At 38.3% G+C, this 20,189-nt stretch overlaps 1 protein-coding gene across 4 annotated transcripts in view; it reads left to right on the top strand.

Moving 5' to 3' along the window:
* The window catches only part of ccdc73 (coiled-coil domain containing 73), a 36,324-nt gene extending 17,520 nt beyond the window's left edge, over positions 1 to 18,804 (top strand). For 2 of the 4 annotated variants that reach the window (XM_032524616.1, XM_032524615.1), the window contains exons 4-21: positions 573 to 644; positions 1,231 to 1,302; positions 1,404 to 1,439; positions 1,631 to 1,705; positions 3,412 to 3,450; positions 7,154 to 7,289; positions 8,523 to 8,602; positions 8,998 to 9,120; positions 9,219 to 9,278; positions 10,534 to 10,638; positions 11,969 to 12,082; positions 12,271 to 12,411; positions 13,118 to 13,337; positions 13,504 to 15,020; positions 15,742 to 15,841; positions 16,030 to 16,166; positions 17,567 to 17,652; positions 18,188 to 18,803. In XM_032524616.1, coding sequence (XP_032380507.1) covers positions 573 to 644; positions 1,231 to 1,302; positions 1,404 to 1,439; positions 1,631 to 1,705; positions 3,412 to 3,450; positions 7,154 to 7,289; positions 8,523 to 8,602; positions 8,998 to 9,120; positions 9,219 to 9,278; positions 10,534 to 10,638; positions 11,969 to 12,082; positions 12,271 to 12,411; positions 13,118 to 13,337; positions 13,504 to 15,020; positions 15,742 to 15,841; positions 16,030 to 16,166; positions 17,567 to 17,652; positions 18,188 to 18,365 — 3,291 coding nt within the window. In that variant the 3' untranslated portion in view covers positions 18,366 to 18,803. Of the gene's footprint in view, positions 1 to 572; positions 645 to 1,230; positions 1,303 to 1,403; positions 1,440 to 1,630; positions 1,706 to 3,411; positions 3,451 to 7,153; positions 7,290 to 8,522; positions 8,603 to 8,997; positions 9,121 to 9,218; positions 9,279 to 10,533; positions 10,639 to 11,968; positions 12,083 to 12,270; positions 12,412 to 13,117; positions 13,338 to 13,503; positions 15,021 to 15,741; positions 15,842 to 16,029; positions 16,167 to 17,566; positions 17,653 to 18,187 lie in introns of all 4 variants that reach the window. The other 2 variants (XM_032524617.1, XM_032524619.1) reach the window with 2 other exon arrangements.
* Positions 18,805 to 20,189: the final 1,385 nt, after the last annotated feature.

Genomic DNA, 20,189 nt, shown 5'->3' with positions numbered 1-20,189 from the left:
CACAAAATAAGGATTCCTCCGTGGAAAAATAACAGCCTCATCTCCTGTGCACCCTTTTTTAAGTGTAGTGCCACGCTGGTAGCATAGATTAATTGGAACTTATAAAATAAACTCAGTGAGTTAAGCAACTCCCACAAGCACATAAAAAGTCCCATGGATGTAGAGAGCAATTGACTTTTACCTGCCTTCTCCCAGGGAAAAGGGAGGATAGGGATGGCTTTCCACAAATATCACCTCCCCTCAAATGTTCCTCTTTCTACTATGTGTGCGTCTACAAAAGATACGGAGGAATGAACCAGGAAAACATACTGCAGTTTGCAGTTTTGGCTCAACTCCGAGTTATCTGCACACATAGTTGAAGAGATAACAGATTTTTAGCCAATACCATGCCTGCTAAGATCGCATTGTACCAGCCATCACCCCATCTAAATTTACTGTCTTATTTCATTAAGCAGGTGTCACCAGGTTGTCTGTGTGTCAAATTGTGAATTACTTTTTACTCCGTATGTGTGATTGCTCCTTGGATGGTTGAGTATTAGCTTTTATGTAAATGATGCCTTTCCATGTTACAGGATGCAGAGACACGCTTTGAGGACCAGATCAGTAAACTGGTGTTGGAGAAACAGGAGCTGGACTGGGAGAAGGTACAGCTGGGCCTAGTTGGCATTACATCAACATCTTTAATATATTTCTGTTGGTACTAAGGTGGACATTCACAAAAGATCATACATACCCCTATTATTGTTTTAAAATAATAAATTTGTATATGTTATACTTCATTAAAGCATAACTTTCATCAAAATGCAACCTAGGGTCTTTTTGTAAATGTACCTGAGTCAAACTTCTGTTTAAAAGCATAATGAGGACGGAAACGCCACTTTTAAGATTGACCGTATTCTCGTTTTTGGTCGAATGGCCTTTTGAATGGGAAAGCTAGGGTCACTACTATGAAAGCATCAAAATCACTATTTTTAAAACACTAAGAAGGCTTGACAGAAGATGAGACTTTTCTCAAAGTATCACCAGGGGCTCGACACATGAACTCTGCATTGACAACATTGTTTGTGTACACAGAGTTTACTAAAAAGAAAGGTTTCCATCCTGATTATGCTTTTAAATGAAAGTTTAATTTGGGTACATTTGCAAAAAGACCCTAGGTTGCATTTTGGCTTGAGTTATGCTTTAATCATCACTTGTTTTGATTGATTAAGTATTTTTCCTGTTTGACAGGAATCCCTACAACATCAAATTGAAACAGTGGCAAACCAGCACACAGAGACACTCATCAATGTTAAAAAGCAGGTATGTTTTTACTGTTTGGTTAAAGTTTTTATATACTGTATCTAAAAGAAGACTTAACAGTTCATTAAAACCTTCTAATAATTTTCTTTTTTTCCCTCAAGCTTCAGGCAAAAATAAGAAACATTGAGGAGGAGAAGGTATGAAGGGCTTATTCCTAAAAACGTCAAGATACCCGGAGCAGTTTATTCAATGTTTTATGTGTTTTTAGTGCAGTAGTAAATTCACTCATCTCAGTTGCATAATCTTGGCACTTGGAGTGAGTTTTTTCATACTGTGATTTGGTATTTATTTCTTTTTTGACACACCTAATAATAATATAACATTTCAGGGTAAATACCAGGTCAGTGCTGAGTTAAAGGAAAAGGAGATTAACAACCTAAAAGAAGAGCTGAAGATGCTTCAAGTACGGAGATGTGCAACACTCACAGCCTCTTCTTTCTGTCTTGATCTCACACACACACACACACACACACACACACACACACACACACACACACACACACACACACACACACACACACACACACACACACACACACACACACAAACCGCCCTTTTTTTTTCTTTCTGTCTCTCGTTCTTTCTTTAAAATCAGAAAACATTATTTATTTTTACCAATAAACTGTTTAAAAAGATAAGTAAATAACGAAAGCTCATGCCCAACCACAGTCAAAGGCTTAGGGCGTCAGGCATAGGCCTGACTCAGTCTGGCTCCCAGAGTGTTTGTCTTCAGGCTTGACACCACAGAGTTGATATACAGCCATCCCCACGGTCCGCTGCATTTGAACAACCCAGCCATATTACAGAGACAATAGAGACTGTTTTTGATATTCTATATGGGAGACCCTGACTGTGTTGTTTGGCTAAAGTGAGGCCCAGTTGTGTTAATTCTTGTGACATGGTCTGGTGGGTTCCTTTTAATTTAACACATTTTCACACCAGTGGCATTGAAGTGATTTAATTGCCATACCTTGAAAATCTGCTAAATTACAAATTTGAGCTCCAGTGGAACAGTATGGTTCAATTAACCCTTAATAAATCTAAATAATTCTTCATAGCAGTGCATTTCAATCTCAATAAATAACCTGGCTGATGAATATCTATGGAAATATAGTTCAGTATTTACAAGGGATGTGCATCTCAGATCTGAGGCCGATGCGATACACAGTTTGATGCATTGCAAGCAATCATATAACATACATAAGGATGCATATGCAGCAACTACCGATGCAATAAAACACGGTTCACCCCCTTTTGCGATGCAGTGCAATTTGACGTGATTTAATTCAACATAATACGATTCAATACGTTGCACAAAAGATTTGTTCAATACGAATGATTTAATTTCCTAACCAAGTCATACATTAAACTAAAGTGTCATTTTTACTCTACATTTTTTAATCTCTACTGCTCAGTAAGCAAGCATCTCATTGCCTTTTCTTTTTGGGGAAAAAAAAACCCTTGGACCTTTCACAATTCCTTTATAGGTAGTGTTCTCTGTTTCTTCTCCAGTTTACAGTACAATAAACCTTTATAAGACCTCACACATTTAACTGTTTAAGGACGCTCAGGACTAGCAATGGGCACATATGACATCTAGCGTGGTCTGCCTTTGGTGAGGGGGGGAGGGTTTCCTGCATGCTTGGCCAGCAAATGGTATTACGTACTCCGGTGGTAACTCAATTCACATCGGCAGTACACGCAAATAACTTAAGAGCTGTCAGAGAACCATCTTAAAGGGCTTTAAAACTGTTGTGGCCATTCAAAAGACCCTTTTCCTTATCCATTCTGCTCATAAAATTACATGTTATTTAGCTGATGCTTTTTCCCAAACTACTGAGTGGCCCGAGGCCCAAATCACAGAACGTGCATGCGTTTATTGTGCGTCAAAACACGTGGCAATAAAGGAATTTTCTTAAACTCCTCATTATTGCTTTGATTTCGACAGCCCTAATTCAAATGATGTGGCATCTTGATTTATTGTGTTCGCAAATGTTGGGTAAATGTACAGAAACTCTTCTAACTGATTTTTTTTTCTTAAGCTTCACTCAAATTAAGCCACAACGCTTGGCTCATCAGAGTTGATTTTCTTTTACTTATGTTTCACAGTTACTGAAGTACAACTTAGAGAAGAAATCAAGTGAGCTGGTAAGTAATGATTTTCCGCTTCCTATACAAATTGTTGACAGAGGATGGGAGGTGGGAGGGAGAAAAATTAAGAGGAGGATAAGGGAATGGTGCTAAGGAGGGATAGGTTTAAAGGGAAGAGCTTATCAGAAGTAACGGATAGGGAGTGTGTGACACTTTGAACTGCCAGCACAGCAGAGAAAATATCTCTATTAAAATGTTTTATAACTGGTCCTCGCTCGGTTTAACCTTCTTCACATAACAGTGGCTCAGTAGAGTGAGAGGGAGTTGAAGTGAGCTGGTGTATTGGAGAGAGGGATAGGAGGGAGTGAGAATGAAAGCAAAGGAATGGATTGGGTGGGAAAATGAAAGTGAAGTAAAGAATCTGCCCAGCTTGATACAGACATTTAAACTATAATGGCAGTTTGAAGAGCGATAAAGTGCTCTGAGGCGTGTATTGAGTTGATTCCTTCATCCCACAAAAAAGACAATCCCTTGACATCGGTTCCCCCTGTAACAGTATACTATATCTATCAAAATGTGCTACTGCCATTAGCTTCCTCTTGTTTTGTGCCTGCCTTTTAAACTGAGCAACCTACATGGAGCATGCTTCCTTTCTAAAGGCTAACTCCTTTCCTTAAAGAAAACCTTGACATTTTGGGGAAATCATCTATTTGCTTTTTTTTGCTGGGATTAAGATGAGAAGATCAATACTACTCTGATGTCTGTGCACTGACTACAGACCAAATTAGCTTCACTTGACGGAATGACTGAAAACAGTGGGAAACATCTAGCTTGACCCCGTCCAAAGTTCCAGTAAATCAGCCCACCAGAACCTTTAAAGCTCACTAATTTCCATTTTATAGCTTATTTTTTTTAATTCATACAAAAACCAAAGTGTGAAAATGACAAGTTTGGAATTTGCAGGATGTTTTTTGCCAGACAATTGCTTGGGGGTGATTTACTGGAGCCTTGACGTTACTTTAGTTGGTGGATTCTTTTGGACCTTTGGACAAAGCCAGGCTACAGGATTTCAATGGGGTATTAAAAAGTCTTACGTTTCAAAATCTAAATTTAAGGCCTTAAAAGTCATAAATCTGCTGAAATGTGTCTAGGTCTTAAATTAATTTTAAACCGGTCTTATTTCCTTTAGGTCTATGTAACGCTACCTCTAATGCTCATTGAAATGCTCTTGCAGCTCTTAAGAAGTTTTTTTTGTATCTGTTATTCGTGGTGGCTCACTACACCAACCTGTGCCATTTAACGGCATTTGAACGTTAGGCAACTGTCAGTGACAAACTGTTAAGTAATTTAGTATATGCTTGCAGATGTTCCCAAAGTATTAGAGATAACATGTGATAACATGGCTATAAATGTGAGCCTGGCTACCATCATGGCTAACAGTTTCCGTTATTGTTACTCATTAAAAATGGCCTTATGGTGAATTATAAATAACGTTATGTATGCCTGGTTAATGTTACGCAATGTTGCAAAGTTTTGTATGATACTATTTTACATACCAAAGGCGAGAATAGAGACACAAATATATGTATAATTATACAGTATATACTGGCGGTATAGGCACAAGCCAAACGACAGCCATCAGCCAGTTCTGCAGAGTATCTGGGGGCTCCAGTCCCGGGAGTACCTACACACTGCCTAGGCAAGACCCACACAGCAGCTCTGCTGCTCCCGTAAAGGAACTCCGTGTTGCGTTTGGATTAGATCCATCCGAGCAGCGGTATACCAAAACCCGGTGCCGTTTTGTAAGGTGACCAAATTTTGATTTCCAAAAAAGAAGACACTCGGCGGGCCTCAAAACACAAATTCAGACAGGCTTCTCAGAAGTTTATGAACATGCTTTATTATGCCTCAATGGTAAAAAAATAACTTATAAAATATGTAACAACTTGTGACAAAATAATAGCTCTTTTAAAAAAATAAAAAATAAAATAATGTTCTAAATATGACCTATTCTGTGTCATTTTCAAAATCCAGCTTCAACTAAATATCTCTTAAAACCTTTCCGATGTAATAAGATAAGGTTTTTTGGTGTCCATGTGAGCTTTGAGATCTCCAGCACCTTTTTATTAGACACTGAAACAAATGTGCTAGCTTTGCACACGGTGCACTCGTCCCGACCGGGACTGTACGTGGAAAGTTTTTTTTGCAGCTCAACTGTGAAGCTGCACTTACGCTTCGGCATTTTGTGTTCATGCTGCTCCGCTGTCTGATCTGTTCCCTGTGCAATATGTGTGTGTCGCAGAGCCGCCCACAAGGCAGCCTCTCAGGAATTACGTCACACAACAAAGTACCTTAGAGTTGTGTGCAAAGTGCCAGTCAAGTTAAGTACACGCTTATAATGGTCCCATGAAAGAAAAGAAGACGTTTGGTCACCCTATGTTATGTATCTACCGGGCCGAATATCAACGCGGTTTTTGGTGCTTCCAAAGTACCTGCACTGCTATCTGGTGCTCTGAAACGGACATTGGAGGCAACAGAATCATTGCTGCATGTATTGCTAGTAAAATATATATACATAGTATATATACTTAAATATACTGAACACTGAAAGTGTTCCCTCCCAGCTCCGGCAATCCGCAGCCCTCTGGAGCAGATAGGCAGAGCTTCTATTTTGGCTGGATGCCTGAGAGCTCCTCAGTAATTCAGCACACGGCGGATAGTGCGGGACAGGAAGTCAAGCACAGCAACCAAATAAAACATCCGGTTAATTTTCAAAATAAAACAGGCCGTGCTCACGGCAGATCATATTTTCCTGCACTCCACCTTGAAAACAGCACAGAGTTGTTTCCCTTCTATTCCTCTGGATGGAAACAAACTGTTGTTGGTTTTGTGGTTCTATTCTACATGAATTTGCGAGATCTCGTGGGTCCTCAAGACTTCAGCTGTTAGTCATGGCCGCAACAAATCTGGACCTGTTGGGTATTAAATACCCTTTTGTCATCTTGGGGTTATTTTTTTGTCTTTAACTGTAATTGCAATAGTAAAATCAGTTTTGTAATTTCCTTGTAATTACATTGTTAATAAAAAAAACATTTTACCATATGGCCTTAGAAATACATAAGCTGTGCTCTTCTTTATTTGCACGTTAACACCATTTTATAATTTAATTATTTTAGAACCGATATCAGAAAAAAAACAATAAATACAATGGGGCGGCTTTGGCTCAGTGGTATGGCGGCCGCCTGCCAATTGGAAGGTTGGTGTTTTTTTCCCCCGATGCTGCTTCGGAGTGTAAATGCCACAAAGTGCCACATGAGTAGGTGGCACTTTGTATGGCAGCCTTGGCACACATTCACTGTATGAATGAGTGTGAATGGTTCTGTGTAAAAGGGCGTTGAGTAGTGCTAACATTACATTTACATTTACCCAATCCTACTCTGGGTCCTCCACAGGGTAGACACCAATCTTACAATGCAAATGAGGAGAATTGAAAATCAGAGACATCTGCTGTTTTTTGTTTTGTTTTTAATGTTGTTAAATAGGTCTTAAATTGCATTCATAAATTTAACTTGGTCAAACCTGCAGAAACCCTGAGCTAGTTTTTTTCCTCTGCTTTTAGTCTTAATGCTAGACCATGCTAACTAGCTGCTGGTCATAGCCTTAAAAGACAGATATGAGAGTGGCATTGATCTTGACAATTTTGTGCTTTTTTTTCCTGGCACTCATTTTTGTGTGTGTTTTAACTATACCCCTTATGCAGGAACAGAAATTAGCTTTGCAGAACCGGTCAAAGGATAGCCACTTGAACCAGTTGGGGGAGGTTGAGAAACGTTTCAGTGCTGTATCCAGGCAGTGTGCCATGGTGAAGCAGGCCCACGAGAAACTAGAGCAAAATGGTAATCTGTTTGTGTGTGTGTGTGTGTGTGTGCTCCCTGTTTTGAACACTGTAGGTAAGCGAATTATACAATGCTGCAAAGACACAATTTGCCAGCCAGCCAGAACTGTACTAACAACATTCTACAGGATACTGTGCAGTACATCAGTTCATGCTATTGAATGTTACTGAGATAGCATGCCTAAAAAAAGGTACTTAAATTTGACTTTAATAGATCTTACCAGAAAAGGCCCTATTTTGCTTCTAGAGTACCCTGAATCTTTTGGGTCTAAATATACAAGGTGCTGCAATCAATTCAGAGATGTTGGTGTGTTCTGAGTGGATACAGTTGTATGAATCAGCTTCTGCCTTTTTTGCAGCATGTAAATTTCTATGTTATATCAAGTTACAACGTAAAGATATTAATTTGGAGTTGAGATCTGATTAATGAGCAAAGGTCACTATCCTGTTCCTTTTCAATGCTAATGTAACTTAATTGAGTGAGTAAATGAAACAATAAAACCAGCAGCCTGTTCTCTTGACATGACTCCATTGATCCATACTGTTAAAATTAAATAAAAATTATGCATCCTGCTGTTAGAGACATTTTCTGCCCTTAAGCCATTCACTTAACCACCTTTCAAATCTAGTTTACTTGTTGTCAGCTGACAGCAGAGTAACGAGTCATAATCTCCTACTATTGCCCAGGTGCAGCAATAAGCTGTGTTTTGAGATTTCTTTTTGCCAGCTATGTTGTTTTGGGACCCGACTATCCACTGAGTGGATGATTTTAATGTATATCACTCTTAATGGTGAGCTCTAGACAGTGTAGTCTCAAATCCTAGCAGAAGCTAAAGCTGCTTAAATCATGTGTTTGCCCATCACATGTCAGTAAATCAGTAAATAAACTGCACTCTGTTTTTAAATGTATGCGTAACCCACTGTTTAAACACATTCTACGACAGCTGTCACTTATTTACAAAAGTTTGACATCCCTCAAAAGTGTTACACTCATCATTTATGCAAGGGACACAGAACAACCAGGGTGAAAAATATTAGTGCACTAGTTGTAACATATTGGTTCTTATTTTGAGTTTGAGAGTTGTAAAGGATCCCTTCCTATCTTCCCTCATGTGTGTCACTAGTTACTTAATAATTTCTTATTTTTAATTATTAATTACTAGTAATGTAAGACAGTTGTAGTGATGTCATAGTATTTTTTATGATGGTGTCTTACCGTGTTTTATTCTTACAGTTGATGAGGCCATGAAAATAAATAAGAAACTGACTACTGTAAATGAAAAACAAGAAGCAACCATTGTGTCACTAAAGAAGGTATGTATAAATGTGCTTTAACCTGTGGAATTATTTGAGGCAAGATGTCAAATTTGTTATACTCTATCACAGCAAATAGAAATCCATGGTTGCCCACAAAATAATATTAAAGGAGACAATGATTTTCTTTATTTTCAGTCACATCTACAATGTTACAATGTTGAATGTTCGTAGCCAAGTACAGTAAACAGTTTACAGTAAAATAATTAAGTAAATGTATTTAAAAGAAATCCCCGTGAGCCAAAACCTACCACTCTCTCTCTCTCTCATCATGTCACTTCGGTTTTCAAGATATGGTCATCTGCTATGTAGCTACATGCTAAGTATTTAAACAAAGCAGTCAACTCGGATGATTATGTTCTTTTGAAATGTGTGAATGTGTGGTGCTTTCTCAGGAGTTGGAGGAGGTCAGTAACAAGCTGATCAAGGCCAAAATGTCATCAGTTAGACATGACAAGGCCCATAGTCCTACAGGCAGCGAGCAGCATTTTCAGCAGCTGCAACAGAAACTGAACATGGTGATTTCTATTACATCAAAATCAAAAAAACTCCAATTCTGACAAAGACAATTGGCCAGAAAGCTAATAATGACTCTTTATTTTTTTTGCATGTTTAGGAAACTGAAATGAACAAGAAACTCGGGAATGAAAATCTAGCTGTGAGAGCAGAAAAGCAGGTAAGAAACTAGAAAATAGGAAGGAAATCATGTGTGGCCACTACTGCAGTGTAGGGCATTAAGGAATAATGTATTTTAGTAGTCTTTACTCCCCAAAAGCCTACAAATAGTTGAATATTTACGGATATATATTGTGTGTGTGTGTGTGTGTGTGTGTGTGTGTGTGTGTGTGTGTGTGTGTGTGTGTGTGTGTGTGTGTGTGTGTGTGTGTCTATGTATGTATGTATGTATGTATGTATGTATATATACACATACATATAATCTTGCCAATAAACATGAAGATTTCATAAACTTTATGAGTGTTATTTGTTTATTAAAAAAAAACAGCGTAATGAACTGTCATAAGGACACAGATAATTAACACAAAACAGAAATTCAAATATACCCTACTTAACGGAAACTCCTTAATGAAATAAAATATAGAAGGAAAAAATCGTACTTCTGTGTGTGATAAACTGACAGTTACCCGCAGTTGAAACAGTCTTCATTTATTATCCTCATTTTGCGCTCCTGGTTAGGGTTCAAGAAATTGTCCACTCGTTTATGGCTAGAAAGGATCCGTCTTGTATAAATATGATCCCATGTTCTCATTGTAATCGGAGCGATTCTACCGTGTAACAGACCACAAATTAGACAAGAATTAGCCAGCAGAGTGCACCCTACGGCCCCCCCACCACTGGCAGACTGCTTTGCTGGAAGGAGAGCATGGAAGGTAGGGTTTCTAGGCTGATTTCAACGGTCATCTTATGAGTAGAGCCTGGCCTATAAAAGGATTTTTAAGGCTGATATCGATACGAATATTTGGTTATTTAAAAATCCAAAATGCCAATATGTCAGCCAAAATATATAAAAAAAGTTTGTTATTTATGAGTTCTCACTAAAATAATATTATGATAATTTGTTTTATTGTCACAACAGAACAGAGGAACATCAAAATATATCAAAGTTTTGATAAATAAAATGTATAAAAATACAAACTTAACGTATGAAACTTAAAGTTCTTTGAAAATAAACACATTAACAAAAAAAAGAATCACTGTTGCCAACAGGGACGTTGTAGAGCGCCCTCTGGCGGACAAATTATGTAACGCCAACGCTCATAACATGGCTGACAGTCCGTTTTTATTTTTTAAATATTCATTTTTCAGATTCATTTTTTGGTCATAAATTATTCTGATAAATGAATATTTAAAAAAGAATTTGGCTTATGACTTCATTGTGGATACTTCTATTGTGTCTCTGTGAATTTGTATAGGCAGTGATGAAGTGTCTGCAGCATACCCAGCAGCTGTTGTTGAGTCAGACGCAGACAGTAAGCAAGGTAGAGCTGGAGCTCCAGACACAAAGAGAACAGTACCAGGTCAGACACTTTGATCCTTTGCTGGTTTATGGACATAACTGTACATCAGCACAGATTTACTCTCATACTCAATTGCCTTTTTTTCAATACTTTCTTCTTGTCGTCTTGGCCTAGATTTATTCCATGTTGTTATGCCCATGCCATATATTTTTTGATGCATTTGTTTAGAAATAATTTAAATAGATTTTTAATTGATCTTTTTTAATTTTTTTTTAGCTGAAAAAAGATTCAAAGCAGCTTCTAGTGGAACGCTTACAAAATCATGAAAAGTTATGGACTGTTAAACCATGGCCGATGTCTACATTTTCATCACCTTATTTACTTTCAAAAGTTATTTTCTGAAACAATATGTAGCAAAACTAACGTGTTGCAGATATGCATGACAAGTTGCCCCAATTGGCCGTACTTTTGTTGAACTAATAAAGATGATCATGCAGAATGAGGAAGGAGTTAATCTCATAGAATATCATGTTTAACAGATAACAGAATGACATACCTCATTCTAAGTCATCTGGAGACACATACTTTTATCTTTTAGGACAGATAAAGCTAACAACATCATAATAATCATGCAGATTTATACTGGAAATTGTTTAATTCTTAGTAGGTTATAATTTAAGTGCAAATCAATATTTATAAAGGGAACTTGTAATAAAACAGGTGAATTGTCAACTCAGAAGAACAATTGCTATCACATTTCTGAGATGTAATGTGGAAAAAATATGCTAGACTCTGTTGTCACTTTTGTTCTTCTTGACTTCCCCTTTTTTTTTTGTTGGGTGAACATATTCATCAATGTTATGCTTTAACTGATGTAAGCAAATGTATGCCAAACTCAGTTTGAATGATTAAGAAAGTGGTGTTTTTCTTCAGGTAAACCCTGCACCACCTATTGGCCCCACACGGATCAGGAATTTTTCAGGGTCTATTTAAATGATTATGGAGTAAATTTACACAGGGACAGAAATAAAAAAAACACCATAGTTTCTTCTCATAAAAGTGATGAATATGGTGTTATATATCACAACATACACATTAGTAAATATGGTCTCCTCCGCAACTGAATAATAGTTAGTGTGTTTATTCTCCATTTATGGCTTTACAGTTTATTATTCTCTTTTCTTCTCTCTGCACCCCCTTCTCAATTTTAATTCACCTATTCATTAATGTATTAAAATCATTATTAAAATGACACAAGCCAACTGATTTGTATTAGCAAGAAGTCCTCTCTCTCCCTGTCCTGTTTAAGACCTTCTGTTCACGTTAAAAAAATACACATAAAAATGTAGTATTGCATTAAAAATCCTATGGGTGATTAATTTTACTGCAGGCCCTTAAGCAGGAGCATCACAGGGTGATGCGAGAGAAAAACAAGGCAATGGAAGAGAAGATAGCCCAACTGATGGAAAACTACGCTGCTTCCAAGAACAGATGGGACAATGAGGTAGAAGAAAAATTGTAGTGTGACAGAAGGCAGTATGATAGAACCATTTTTATTCTGTAAAAAAGAATTTACCAGGTTGTCAAAAAAGAGAACCATGTTAGTAATTAATTGTTGTTTGTCATACTGCAACATCTGAAAGAAACATTAAGGTCTTTTTAAATTTGTCTTTGTTTGTTTGTATTAAACAGAAATCTGTGTTTCTGGATTGCATCAAAAGTGAGCAGCAGGACCTTCAAGCAGTGAAAGAGGCTTACAACAAGCTCCATCAGGGACACACTGAACTGTCCTCACAGGCCAAAGTTCAGGCTCAGCATATATATGAATTGAAGGTACAGATAAAAACGCATGCATAGTGGTCCGTGTGTAACCAAAACACACAGGAGTTAGTAATGTTACCACAAATACATGAGTCATACAGAGAGAAAGCTATTTCAGGGCTGTCCTGACAACCATACATGTTTTTTTCTGGTTTAAATTAATTAATTTCTTTCACATAAAGAAAGATGTAAACATTTACTAGGTCCTAAGCAGCATAGCCTATGCCTATAATAAGCATCTGCTTGACAATTGTGTCCATCTAGAAGTGAAATAATGTCTAAGGTCTAACAACAAAGATTGTATTTATTTATTGATTGATTGAGGTATTGTCAGTTTGGAGGCTGTGGTGTCGTTTCTGATTCCATTACACTTGTTTTGAAAAACAAAACTGAAAAAAACTGTTGGAATGGACTGACATGTCCATAATGAACAATTGAAAGTTCTGGGATTGAGTAGCCACAAGTTAATCTGACTACATTATTTTTCATTTGACAGTTATAGGACTGGTTAGGAAAGCTAACTGGTGTCATATACTTTAACAAATGTTTGAGCAATTGTACCTAAACATAGTGATGTCCAACATGTGTGGTCATCTGCTCAGCCCAGTGCTATTCACCATCCATGTACTGTGCCACGGCTAGTGGTGTTGTGGTAAAAAGGTGTAATCAAAACAGTTGTGCATCCTAAACATGTGACTTTCTATTTTTCTTTACACAGATGAGAGACAGCAGTCAGAGCCTCGGTGTTTCTACAAAGGTCTTCCCCAATTTAGTGGAGGAAATCAGAGAAGAGGAAACTCTTAATGAACCCATCTCCAGCTCTAAACTGCCAGGCTTTGAAAGTCTGCAGCCCTTGGCCTCCAGTGTGACCAAAAACCCAGACTGTCTGGAAGACACTGGAGCTGTGACTAAGCTAGTTGCCATTAGAGTAACTGGAGGTCAGCCAGCTAAATAAAAACATACAAGACACACAAGCAATTTACTGACAAATTACAAGACAGTCACATGTTTGCATTATATACTTGTATTTATTAAGATATGTCATTTTTTTGATCAGTGCAATTTAACCATCTGTTCAAAAATGTTTTTTTTTCTTTTCAACAGAATCAACTGTATCAAGTCCTGGTTACAGCTCTATCAATGGATCAGTAGACTTACTAAGCAAAGAAAAGAGTGACAAAGGCAATGCTGAAATGAGTGAGAAAGAACAGGGATGGAAAGATGATGTGAAACAAGTACAAAACAACGGAGAAGATGGGGAAAGAATTGAGGAGCAGCAGTGGAACAAAGAAGAAGTGAAAGGAGAAGATGTGAAGGAAGGAGGAAGTGCTGGAGAAATGGGTGTAAGTGCCGGAGAAAAGAGAGGAACGCTCATGGCCCAAACAACAGATAGAGCAGACAGACAAGACTGTAGCCAGGGGTCAACAGAGGATGCAGGGGACCCCAAACAGCTTGAAACAGAAACAAAACATAGCACAGAAGGGGAAGGGACATATGGAGCAGAGGAGAGAGGAAAGACAGCGCTACACACAACAGAAACCCAGATACCGGCTCAGACAACTGCTGATATGACTACTAAGAAGAGCAACACACAGCAGGTCATTGACTTCATGGACACTGAGCCACCACTAGCTGCCTGTGAACCCTCAGACGGCTCACAAAATCTTTTTCAGAAAATCAGTGAGAAGGATGCTGACTCCAGCCATGTGAAAAAAGGAAATGAGATTAGGAGAGAAGTACATACCTTTTGCTCTGATGAGCACCAAAGTGTCAATCTTGGGCCAAACTTTGTCATTCAAGAAGTGCAACCCCTCTGTAATGATGAGGACCAAACCTTTGCTAAGTCAGTTTCTCAGCTGCCAAGTCCAACTCATCAAGTTTCTGAGAAGACTAAGGAAGAGAAACCATCCAACAAATCAGCAGCCAAGATACCCACTGAACCTTCTGGACCTCTGAATGAGTCAAGTATTTGTTGCTCACAGACAAATAGTGCATCGTTAGCTGCTCAGTCTGATGGTATTGTCGGTATCCAAGAGTTTGAGACAACTACAACACAAACACAACTTAATAATCTGTCTGACATTACGAGCGACATGAAGCAAGCAGATAAAATGTGTGATAATGAAGAATGTGTTTTACTGACAACAATGCTTGAATCACATGCATTTCCTCAAAGTCAGGTAACTGATAATGATGATAATGGGTATTCTAGTGCATGTAAGAAGGAAAGTCAGTCAAATGTAAAAACGTGGGAAAACGATCCCTGCGAGACTGGCCAGGAACTTATGGAAAAATCTAATTTGAAGGATGCTTGTGCTTATATCACAATGGATACTGTGAACCTTGAATCTTGGATTGAGACTGGCAGCTATCAAGAGCACATGGAAAATGACAAAATAGAAGACGCAGGAGATGCAAAGACGACTAAAAGTGAAACAGTTTTGAAGCTGTCTGTCCATCCAAGTCATGAAAGTAATGCATCACCAGAGACTGGCAGCAAAAAATACTATGAGCAGTCTCCAGCAAACAAATTGCTTCTTGATGATACTATTGAGTTGTCTCTGCCCAGCAATAAGACTTACAGGTCGTCATTTGACTTGGGCAGTGCTCAGACAAAAACAGTAAGTTACTTAACTATGTCTCCATCTTACATAAGTTTGTTCAGGTGTTACAATTAAAAAATGCTAGCTGTAGTGGGAGCATGTTAAAAACCTTTGACACTTCTTGCAGTATGTTAAGACTTCTGACTCATGTAGACCACCATGTCCAAACTTAACATTCAAGGCTATCAAATGATGACACAGCTCATAGAGAGTGAAAAAACAATGTATTCCACTGATATGATCAAAAATAAAATGTTTAACAGTATCCATATGCAATTGACATTCTTATAACCAAAAAGAAGGTTTACAATCTGCAATCAGAAAAATTGTTACTCCACTTCGTACTCTGTGGCTTAACATACACTAACTCAATTTAAAGAAACACCCCAAAATTGTCCAATAGCAGGAAAGCCTTAAAGTCTTAATAGGGCAGACATCACACACATCACATTGTACAAAATGACCAGTTGCCTGCATTCTGATGTTTGTTACATATTTAAATGGCCTAATGCAATTTACTTTTGCAATGGGAATAAAATACAACTGTAAACAATACAGCATGGCCTGTACATCTACCACTTAGTGGCCTTCAAGAGAGCCTTAAAGGAGAATTTGTATTGGTTGTGGTAACATTTTACTCACTAAAACAAATCTTGGATATTATTGTTAATGGATACATTATGTGAGCAGTATTTTTATTATGCTGGTTTGGTCTCTATAAAACCTTTCTGTTTTTCAGGGATCCCCCATGTCTGAGCAAAATAACAGTGGTTCTGGTGGACTCCTCAGACATCCTGCCAGCACAATACCAATGTTTCTAAAAAGCAAGCACAACAAAGGTGACTGTTGCATTTCAAAGATCTATTCCATTAAAAGGGCATTATGTCATTGTGGAACACAGTAGTACTGCTCAACTTCTGACCTCTTACAAAGTGAACTCGGTGTACATCTGTATTTCATACCATCGCTAATAATTATTCATTCTTACCCTCTTGCTGTTTCTGCCATCTCACCTCATTCTTCCTAGTCCCCTTGGTGATTAGCAGGGCGTCGGATCTGTTGAATGCCTCCAGTGTCTGTGGAACTGCAGCTTCCATAAGGAGACAGCAGGGAGAGTGGAAGGCTCTGGGAGAGACCTTCAGAGAGACAGCAACGGCAGACATGGTCAGTTACAGAACCTGTTATGAAGTTTGAAGTTGCTCTTTTGCAATTTTTTCACTATAAACCACCAACTTGCATGGAAAGGACCTCAGCTTGAAATTGATCCCAATATTAAAGGCAACAAGTAAAACAACACTTCTGATTTACATTCCCCTATATCTCATGATGATGGATGTATTAATGACTCACTGTATGATCTCAACTTGCAGCTATGGAAACGTTTTTATTTTAACTGTTGAAGCCTATGTCCAAGTATATTTCATCACAGGAAAGCCACAACATTGTTCTGTATTACGACTTGATGCTGAGCAGCAGGAAATGGCCACAGCATGATATTCACGTAGAAACGTATGAGCTGCCTCAGAGGAAGTTACAATGACCCCTATACAATATTTTCTGACATTACCATCATCATCATATAAATTGGTTTGAGGTCATTTCTGTTCCACAGATTCTAAGCTTTATCATTTTATAAACTGTGTCTGAGTGGACCCCAAGGGAAATTTGTGCTAGAGCTCAATAAATAGGTCTGTCAAATCAACCTGACATGTGCTCACTAGAACTAGAGAGCATAATGCTTTTTCAACATTTTTGTGGTCCAGAAAACTTAGAATGTAAGAACAAGCAAATATTAGCGGAGACTAACTGAATACTAACTGAATGTACAGAATATTTGACAGATATTTAGGACATAAAAAACTTTGACAAATGTTAAGTCAGGTGTTGAGTGAAAGGACGTAGCTGATGTATGCTGAACTCATAGATGTCCTGTAGACAGACAGCCAGACAGAGAATGAATCACGTGTGGAAGAAAATCTACCTAATGACGCTTGGGTACCTCTCCTCTCTCACTTACTCAGTCTTTATCCATCTCCTCACTCTCTCTCTTCCGCTCTCACTTCATCATCCATCTCTCACTCACTCACTTTCTCCCTCCTCTTGCTTGCTGTTTCATTTGTTTCACTCTCACACACTCTCATTCTCTCTTTTGTCACCATCACCGCAAACTGTCACTCTGTGTTTTATAAGATCCAGGTGCTGGCAATTGGGGGAGATAGAATGCAACATGCCTAGGGTATGAGAAAAAAAAACTGGTCCGACAGTTTAACAAATTATTGGCCAAAGCCTTTGTTTTCTGCAGACTCTGAACACTGGGAACGTTACACAGAGTTCAGTCTGAGCCTGGCTATTTTCTCTGGGCTGGATACTGTTACATATCAATTGCCACTGGTTATTGTCTGCCCTGCATTTGTTTATCAGTTAATGTTCCGTTTGCTCAAAAAATGTTGGCTTCCTCAAGAAGCACTGAAGTTTGATAAATAATTAATCCTTTCTGCTAAATTGAAGTTCAAAGTAAATGTTTGAGCTCTACTATTTGTATTTTTGGTGTCATTTTTACATAGGAGAGCAGCGCTTCTGTGTCAGTTACTTCTTTTCCAGTCTCCACATCCATCACAGTCAGCAGACTGTCATGGCCAACCACCCCAGGGTAGGTCTATTTACCATACACAAAGAGGACCTTTGAACAAGAATATATGTTGTACTTGGGAGTTTTTATTTTCTATCTTTTTTTTTTTTTGGGGAAACCCTCCTTAAAGCTAAAAAACATAGCTGCACACATAGTCAGGAAGACATTAAACTGATGTCCGAACTACAACAGAGGTAGCAGATCGTTCGCAATCACCTTAGTGATGTGTTTTCATTTTGTTGCTGTGAATACACAGCTATCTACCTGAATGACAATGTCCTTGACCAGCTAGGTAGCGTCTGTGAAAACACAAAATGAACCTAGGATGAAATGAACTTTGCAATATTGTAGAATTTCACAAACCGTATTTATGCAAAGCAGAGTTTATTGGTATCTTCAGCCAAAAAGGTAGTGGTTACAAAATATATTTCAACAAAATTAGTTACAAATTTTAGTTCAAACTCATTATTTAACAATGAGTGAAGATGATTTCATAATGCTTTATGTCAAGTGTGTATCTCTCTAGTATAACTGCTGTTGTTTCTCTTTACACCAGGTGTAGCAGAGCTCCTACCTCCACTGTAGGTCCTGGTTCAGAGTCAGATTGGGAACCCTCTTGCTCCCAGGAGAGGGAAGACGAACAGTCATCATTCAGAGCCCATATCTCCAAAATTGAACAGTTCCTAAACACAGAGAGGCTCCGTCTGCCCAAAAGACAAAAAACTGAAAACTAAACCCCAAAATGTACTGTTCTGTTGAGGGATGCTACTGTACCTACTGTAGTTACGCTACTAAAGTCTTCTGTAGCACTTATTTGGTAAATTGAGCAGACCCTCATTTGAGGAAAATTCTGCAAAAGTTGTTGGTTTAAATCACTGCTCGTTCACATTACTGTTACGGAAACATTTCTTCAGTTTTTTTTCATGGAAAACTGCTCTGTTCATTTGTTGTTGCATTGACATGGAATATTTGCAGTTAAGCAGGAAAAGAGGGGATTTATTATTTCACAGGAGGTTTATACATTCATCTTGCTATATTTTAAAGATTTTATTTTAACATACAGTTCTGTGTGTATAAAGCAGTGTTGAAACGTGCATTGGCATATAAACAAGAATAAAACATTTGGTTTACATTTGGATTTACTCGTGATATGAACTGTTGTATCAGTTGTTTCCAAATAATAGCTGTAGACCAGGGGTCTTCAACGTTTTCCAGGCCAAGGACCCCCAAACTGATGGTGAGATGGAGCGGGGACCCCCTAATTATATATATATTGTATAAAATTGTGTTATATCAAACTGGTCCTATAGTGCCATGTGTGCATTGATGACTGAAAGACATCTTCTGCCTCCATTTATCTGTTTACTACAGTGTGTTGAATTCATGTTAATGTGTATTTAAAGACATTTCAGTTAGTAGAAAAAATTGCAGGGGGGGGGGGGAATATAAAAAAAAGTCTAATCAACCAAAACTTTCGCGACCCCCATGCAGTACCTCCGCGGACCCCCTAGGGGTCGCGGACCCCCTGTTGAAGACCCCTGCTGTAGACAGTACTGTGTTATCACTTAGCAGTAAATCCTTTTCTGAGTCTGATTTGGTCTAACCTTGATATGTTCTTCTCTGCACAAGAACATTTTAATCAACAAGTACAGTTCAGCCAGCTGCCTTATTCGTCTGGCTCAACGGTTGTACATTGCTGGGATAAAGCTCGATATCAACCGGTTTTACCCTTCCCTCTCGCACTATTTCCGCTATCAGGGCTTATTGCTACCCAGAACGGTTGTGATTGGTTTAAAGAAATACAGCCAGAGCATTTTTTTTTTTAATCTTATCTTATCTATCTTAACCTTCCTCCATCGCTGACACCGCCCTATGGTGAGGGATCTGGCTATACAAGACTACTGCATTACTGACCAGCACAACAGAACTTGGCACAGCAAGCCCTACAACCAACTGGCTGTCCTTTAAAGGCAAATGTATTGAAACAACAAAACGGTTTGTTCACAGTATATCATGCATTTCATAGCAAACAGCTAGATAAATAAACAGTAAAGGCCAAGCACTGCTGTCAGTTTAAAAGGCCTGTAACTGTTAACATGTTAATTAACATTAATTAGCGTCATGACAATCAGGGTTGCGTGTCTCAGAGGAGCTTTAATTGTGGAGGCACCATTGGTTGCCACCCTGTTGTGGTTACTGCTGCTGCTGCTGTTGTAAAGGACATTACAACTTGTGACACAACTGGTCAGAATCTGTCATCTATTAACATAATAAGAGATAACAATTAGCACCCACTCCACCAACCCAATTAACAAAAATCAATTAGCAAATCAAATTAACACATTCTAACAAGCCTCTCATTAACTTTATGTTCCTTGCTAGGATGATGGAGGAAAGAACATGTGGCCCTATGTTAGCATGAACCAGCTGACCACAGATGCCTACCTTGTTGCTAGTTTAACTGCTACACATGTACTGTAGTTCATGTCTGATGTACTTTAATGAGCTAACAAAGCTTTGGGAAGTGGGCTGGAAGAACAACACGGTATAATAGAGTT

Source organism: Etheostoma spectabile, chromosome 8 (genome assembly GCF_008692095.1).
Source record: "Etheostoma spectabile isolate EspeVRDwgs_2016 chromosome 8, UIUC_Espe_1.0, whole genome shotgun sequence".
NCBI classification, from domain to species: Eukaryota; Metazoa; Chordata; class Actinopteri; order Perciformes; family Percidae; genus Etheostoma; species Etheostoma spectabile.
Note: the sequence above shows the minus strand (reverse complement) of the source record. Positions and strands in the feature narration are given on the sequence as shown.